This window comes from Acanthisitta chloris, unplaced genomic scaffold (assembly GCF_000695815.1).
Source record: "Acanthisitta chloris isolate BGI_N310 unplaced genomic scaffold, ASM69581v1 scaffold270, whole genome shotgun sequence".
Lineage (NCBI taxonomy): Eukaryota > Metazoa > Chordata > Aves > Passeriformes > Acanthisittidae > Acanthisitta > Acanthisitta chloris.
Genome location: NW_008649724.1, coordinates 27804 through 35359, shown reverse-complemented (window position 1 = coordinate 35359; position 7556 = coordinate 27804). Strand labels below are relative to the sequence as shown.

The following is a 7556-nucleotide window of genomic DNA, read 5'->3' as shown; positions in this document are numbered from 1 at the left end:
TGAACCCACAAGAGCAACTTTTGGCTCAATAGCATTTAACTTATTTGTCCTAAGGTTCAGTTTGGCCAAGGGACCTCAGAGGTTTGCTTGCATTCATAGTAAATCAGAAAGACCTTAGACTAACATGGAAGAACATAATCTAGTCAAACACCCTTAGGCATAAAAGTTACAGAAGTTAGTAGGGCTATAAATTCTAATAATGTGTATATTTCCAAAACCTACCTCTGAAAATGAATGATCATAAACCAGCTTTTTTCAACTAAGGACAGCAAAGCAGCATAACTCATACAGTTATTATTGCCAAGATTTCATTGCAATTACAATCTCTATAAAAGCTATTTATTTAAATTTGTTCCTTTTTAGGCTGGATTGAATAATTTTCATTGCTATTAATATGGGCAAATGTTCTGATTATGCCTCAGATAAGATACTTTGCCCAGCAAATTGAAAGGAACATTCTGAACTTGGTTTAGTTCCATGCATGAGTATCAACTTGATATTCATCTCTCCCTGGACAAATGGACAAAACAACATGTTTTGTATCTGCTCCAACTGGATAGATAAGATATAATATAAAGTACCTAAATTTAACAGGAGGTAAACCCAAATCCTCTTATATGCAATACATTAAGAAACAAAGAAGTACAAGAAATGGGTAAAATTTATAAAAGTCAAAACCTTTCAAATTTCAGCACAATTCAGCATTTGCCATGTTTATTCTCTTTCTAAATTAACACATGTCCTTAGACACCACAACAGGAAACAGATGCTAGGCAATTATTACTAAACTATACATTAAATAGAATTACTATTACAGCTCACAGACTCATAACAGTCTCTCATCTAAACTAGGTTCCTCTTGCAACATCAATGTAAGTATATTGAGCTCCCTCCACACCAACACACACCTCTATCCCACCTGTGCCATACCACACCTAACAATACATTATCCCAGCTACAGTTCTGAGGCTGTAGTTTGTTGAGAAGAGACTCACTGCCCTCACTAAATGAGAGCAGAGGGGACAGCAAGCTGTGGAAGCCCAGTCTTACCTTCTCCACTGTACTGAAGGAAGGCCAGGATTGAAATCCATATTCTGAAGCAAAACGAGTTCTAGGATACACTGTCCAGTTCCAGCAGTCATTGCTGTAGTCATAAAAGTGAGTGTCACCGTAATGGGTGTCATAAGGGTTCTGGGACAGCCAACCTTCTTTAACTGACTCCAAGCCATTGGTAGGACTGGATACAATAAAAGGACGACTTTTATCTTCCTGGGATTTAAAACAAAACAAAACAAAAACACAACCCCCTCACAAAGTGATTGGCTTTTATCATCTGAATACACAGATCACATTTTGAAAAGGCAGGGTGGGGGGCAGGGAGAACATGCCTTTTCCAAATTTCTGAGTCACCACCTAGGAAACATTCCCTTTTATGTCCTAGCACTCATCATCTTTACTTGCTTAATTAGCTCCTTACTTATGCTCTTGGAGGACAGCTGGGCATGATATTGCTTGCTCTGCTGTTCTGAGGGATTCTCTCCTCACATCAAGAGATTTTCTATCTTTATATGCTTCTAAATTCTTAATGAAGGCTATTTAAAGTGTGCCTCGTGAAAAATAAACTCAAGGAACATTAATATTTGAGTACTGTGACTTCCTTATGGAAAATTATTGCTTTTGCAGTGTTTTTGCAAGAACAAGGCCATGATTTTCTCCTTTCTTATTAATCAGTCACCTAAATTTAGTCCTAACAAATCCAAGGTGTTCTGCTTCTAATGCTTGCATGGTATCGTTACAGATTATTGTCATTTTAGCTGTCTCTGCATGTTAAGATAGATGAGACTACAAGAAGGGTTACATTTCACATTGTTCAGATCTGCCTTTATTTATAGTCTCAGTAGACTTAGAACACTAAATCTTTTAACAGTACCCGACAAAGTACTGCAGGAATCCTTTTGCAGGTGTAATTCAGTTAGCACCATAGTTGTAGCAAGATAGAGGCTCAAGTTAGTTACCAGTCACAGCAAACAGCAAGGCACTTGGACATATGCTTCATTTTAATAAATATTCCTGTTCCCCCATCTTCCTTATTTTTAATGAGTAATTAATAATTAACTGAAATAATTTACTACAGGATATCCTGGATTCCCTGAAGTCTTAGCTCACGGTTCGAAGTTTTAACATGTTATACAATCTAGTCCTGCTAGTAGTTATAGGTTTCCTCAGCTGACTTGCATCACACAGGACCTGAAATTACTTCACTGTATGGTTCCTTTGCACACTGAGAATAGTTATTCTGTGGATTTAGAATAAAAGAGGATGCCTTGGATGGCAACACTGCATAAGTGAACTGTAACTAAAAACCAGTATCAAGCCAGAACACCTCACTGTGCTGCATACACCCTGGCCATCCAACTCATTAGCTAATCACAGCAACACCACAGCACACCTTTACAAACAAGTCAATACAGAAATCTAGAACTGAGATGTTAAGCAAGTACTGTGGTTTAACCCCAGACAGTAGCCATAACATAAGCCTCATAACATGAAATGCATCTCATCCTGAAAAGGATAGAAATTAGACTAAAATTATAATACTCTGAAGTCAGTAAGATCACACTATACAAGCAGTAACTGGGCAGGAAAAGGTCACTAGCATTTTTAGGCAAATAAAAACTCATATTCTTGTTTAAGGAGAAAATTCTAACTGAACAAAATATTTACAGGATTTTGTCTCTTAGCTATCAGGAGAGTTTAGAATATTCACCTGTGGTTCAAGAATTGTTTGTTGATCCCTATGCAGTTATATTTGGGACATATCAATTTCGGACATTTAAATCAATTTCACTCTACATACACACAGAAAAGCTAGTTAAAAGTAGATTCCATTAAATAATGAAGAACTGCAATACTTCTAGGAGGAGAAATAAAACTACAAAACCTGTGCAAAATGGGTAGTGCCAAATCAGAGTAGACTTTGTCATGGATTCCAGGTGCTCATGGACTGCATGCTCACAGTTTTATCTCCAGTTTTATCTCAAAATACTTTATTTTGCCTTCATATACTGTAGAATACCATTGTTTTGTTTTTTCAAAGCCACAAATATAATGACTACACAGCATGAGGACAATGTTTAGCATCACTTTTGCTTAACCTGCTTAAGCCAAAAAACTTCAGCAAAATACTGGAAAAGCACACTGAAGAAATAACATCTTTCTTCAACTGCTATTCAAAGGCCTAAAGGTTATTAAACACTTTTTAGGGTATCCTACAACAAAATCAGGATAAAGGAAACCTGGTCATCTAGATTACATAATTAATGGACAAGCTGATTCTTTACATATCACAAAATGTTAAGGATAAAAGTAATATTTTGGATTGTTTAACTTTGAGCATAACCCTTGAGTTTAGAGAGTTGTTTAGAAGAGCTTGGAAAAGGTAATTTCTCAATAATATTCAGCTTTTCATTCCTCTAAAGGATTTTAAAAAAAGGAAATCCCAACTTGCTCAAGCATTAAAACCTTTTGCCATGCCATATCCCCCCTACAGGTTCTTGAGATCACTTACTCTAAGCACTATTTCTCGTATGTTCTTCACATAAAGCATCACATAGTCTCTGATATAGACTTCTCTGTCAGCATAAGGTATGGAGAACCAGTTGCTTGCAATTGCTGCTTCATTTTCATTGTTACCACTCCACAGAATAATTGATGGATGAGATTTTAAACGTCGTATCTGAAATAAAACTTACAGTTTCAGAAGTCAAGCAAAATAAACCTATCTTAAAAATTAAATTAACAAAAATCACTTTATTACTAATTGAATTACAAGTCCACATGCATATATCATATGCCAAGCCTACAATTCCCATTTTCAGCTGCACTGTTCACTATTCCCTCAGCTTGCCACCAGGTTCAAACTCTTGTAATAGATTCTTACAGAAGGGCAAATATGCTGACATATATCTATATGTACCTCCATCCTCATCTACTCAGCCACATGTAGGGTATATTCTGTGCAGTCTGCTTGACTGACTACTACTGCAAGTAAGTTAAAGAAGATTTATCAAGGTTACATTTCATGTCTGCTACATAAAGGTACACTAACAAACACTTCTGAATAATCATTTTTGGAAAGCTTAACTTAGACAATCAGTCAATCAAAAATAGATAACAGGACATAGAGTTTCAACACATGGACAAAGTACCTGATGAGAAACTTCTGCTCTTACAGATTCCAAATAATTCTGGTCTGTTGGATATAGGGCACATGCAAACATAAAATCCTGCCAAACCTAGAGGGAAAAGATTAAAAAAATCTGTTAGCAACTTATTTTACATACTTGAAAAATAGATGGGTTTTGGGATGTGCAGTCCTTTGTTCAGACAGAAGTTATTTATTTCAAAAAGAATTAAACTGAAATGTTCTACTTATTATTCTTGGAAAGTACCACCAAAACAACCACATTCTCCTTGGGTTCAGTATGTGCATACTCCACTGTGGTTATCCTCAATATCAGAGTTACAAAATATTTACCCTTAGGAATCAAATACTGACAAGTCTACATTGAGAAGTGGAATATTGCTCAGTAGATGGAGTTCAGTCAGTTTCAATGGAATATTTAGAAATGTGAACATGGGGCAAACTGCACCTGAACAGAACAATTTTGTATTTACTACTTTGCAGATGTAACACCAAATCCCCATTATTAAATGAAGAGACAGTAATTCTTCTGATGTGGTATTGAGCACACTTAACAGATGTTAAAATGTACTCACTAAGAAAACACTTCCATACCAAATGTTCAAAATGATCTTTAAAAGAGCATATCTTACCCAGTAAGTGGGGCAGAAACAAACTAGATCCTCTAAAAACACAGTGATCTTTCTCTTCAAAGAAAGATCAAGTAGATAGCACTAGAGAACAGCAAGCCTTTTAAACCAACAATAAACTCCATTTGTGCCTTGAAGCAGAAGGTGCAAATAAGGGGAAGGGAAGAAGCCCAGTGAGATGAATAAGATTTCTTGTTTGCCTGCTCTGTTTTTTAAATTGCTGTAAATTTGAAACTCTTGCTGGTCTATCTCAAATATTAAGAGAAAGACCTCTAGAATGAGCATGTTAACCCAAAGAAGTCTGTAGGAAACTACACTTTTCTGAACACCATGCTACATAATAGAGAGAGACAGACCAGCTTCTCATACAATTGTAGAGAGAACATAGTTTTCCATAGCTCTTTTCAGCATACATTCCCTAAGCAAACTGAAGATAGGGAACAGAACAGTGGACAGTAATGGATCCATTAATAACTGTTACATTCCGAACACCATACAAAAAAAGCAAAGCTATTGCTGAAGAATCACTCATAGTCCTTCAGTGTGGAGTCAAAACTCTCTATTGAAAGAAACCTTCTCTCACTATTTCCCTTAGTGGTTATCCTTGAGCACAGTTTGGCTCCAATTCACTTTTAAGCCTCTGAAGACCACCAGAAGAAACAAATCCAAAAACCTCCACCGCCACCCACTCCAGAATAAGGGTCTGGTTTTCTGCATCTACTTGCTATTTTGGCTGTTAAATAGGATCTAAATCTTGCATTGAGCACTGTACAGGCACAGATCTAAGTGGCCTACTTAAGGTGCCTAGTGTCAAAAATGAAAGAACTGTATGTGCTCAGAAGCCTTGAAAATCAGGACACTCATTCAGATGACTAAAATAGATGTAACTTTTTTTTTTTAAGCACACACATCAGAAGGCAGCAAGGTATGGAATTCTGTTTCCCTGCTATTTATGCTGTAGAATAAGACCAAACACACTTCTTGGGAGTTTTAATACTAGATGCAAATTAGCCTTCACTCAGATGCAACTTAGCCTTCACTCATCTAGTCACTGTTTCATCAGAACTTATTAATATGTGCCTCCAAGTTCATATAATCAAAAGTACTCATCTAGGACTACTGATTGCAGCAGGTGTTCCCCCTACAGCTACATTTATACTGAGCTATAGCTTGTTCAAAATGGCCCTTTGGATAAGGCCTTCCATGTTTGACTTCAGGCCAAATGAAAAGTTTGAACCCAAAAAAACCCCAAACCTTTTCAGCTACTGCTATCAAGGAGAAAACACTTTTAAAAGAAATCATTTCTACAACAGAGAAGAGCATGGCTACCTTCTTCACTGCTTTGAAAACTTGGAGGCAGCCGAGAGCACAAAACTTAAAACCTTACTGAGGTCGGATTTCAAGGCCTTTTCTCTCAACCTACAGCATATACTCAAGCACTCAGTTTCTTCAGCAGGGCAATTCTCACATGAGTAAACCCTAAACACAGCTACAAGGTCCCAGTGTCTGCTGCTGCTCTGGAGAAATTATTTGATCCTGGAAATAAACCCTTCCCATGGACTACTTGTTTCACAACTGTTTGACAGTGTTGCAAGTCCCTGTTGATGCCTACAGTCCACAAAAGTTCTCCTATTGTGCTCATCATTACAGTGCAAACATTTTCGTTCTGCATTGAGTGACATCACTAGAACCAGTCCCTCAGCTGTTCATTTCTTCTTTCATTTTTTCCCAAAAGGGTAGGAAATGCAGAACTGGAAGAGAGGTACAGTACATAAAGATGAAGAGTTTTGGTCTGAAAAGAGCTAGAAGACAGAAAGTTAAAGCCACAGTCCTGTTGCTCTGAGTTTGGGAAATGTTAGAGGCTGGGGGAGAAAAAGAATGGGATATTCTGGGCTGGGAGAGGAAGCAGAGATGAATCAGGAACAGAGTTGTAGCCATAGTTACAAGAGCAAACACAAGCTGGGGTTCTACTACAAAGACTCCAAAATATCACTTCAAGTTTCAACAGACAGCCTTTGCAAACAGAAACCATTCAAATTAAAAAGAAATTTAAAAACTACCCAACCACCGAACAAGAAAATCAGGTTCATCTGACATCTCAGGCTGATACTCTACAATCTCCTTTGGAAAGACAGTTAGAACTTATCTAGTAATTCTCCTCTTTTGTTCACTTAAAGCAGATTTTCATTTACAAGTTCTTGCCAGTTTTCAAATAAGTGTTCTGTGTTTATTGTTTTTACCATTATTCCTATTTCATCACAAATATTGTAAAATTCATCTTGTTCATATATTCCTCCTCCCCAAACCCGAAGTGCATTCATGTTAGCATCTGCTGCAGAGGTCAAGAGTAGTCTTAACCTGTCAAAAACAAAAAGGAGATTTATACAAATTTTGTGAAACTTAAACACTCAGGAGTTTCAAAGTTTATACAAACAAAGAATATACAAATTTTGTGAAACTTAAACACTTAGGACATGCACCTCTACAAAAAAACACCACAAAACTCTAAACATTCATCATTAACAGGCAATCTAGGACTTATAACTCTGATAAAAACCATCAAAATACTCTGGTTTCTAAGGCTGCATGTCTGGACAAAGCTCTCAAAAAGCAATTTTTTGTGCAGAAGAAGTCACTTGGTCCAGTTAACATTTAAGAAACATAGGGAGTAACACATGCGAGTGCTTTTACAGAAGTATTGGCAGGACCAAATTTAGAAAAAC

At 36.9% G+C, this 7556-nt stretch overlaps 1 protein-coding gene across 1 annotated transcript in view; it reads right to left on the bottom strand.

Moving 5' to 3' along the window:
* The window catches only part of MANBA (mannosidase, beta A, lysosomal), a gene marked incomplete at its 5' end in the record, with an annotated part of 44578 nt that overhangs the window by 14216 nt on the left and 22806 nt on the right, over nt 1-7556 (bottom strand). Inside the window, 4 exons of the mRNA XM_009081738.1 lie at nt 1051-1269; nt 3569-3736; nt 4209-4295; nt 7074-7191. Coding sequence (XP_009079986.1) covers nt 1051-1269; nt 3569-3736; nt 4209-4295; nt 7074-7191 — 592 coding nt within the window. The remainder of the gene's footprint in view (nt 1-1050; nt 1270-3568; nt 3737-4208; nt 4296-7073; nt 7192-7556) is intronic.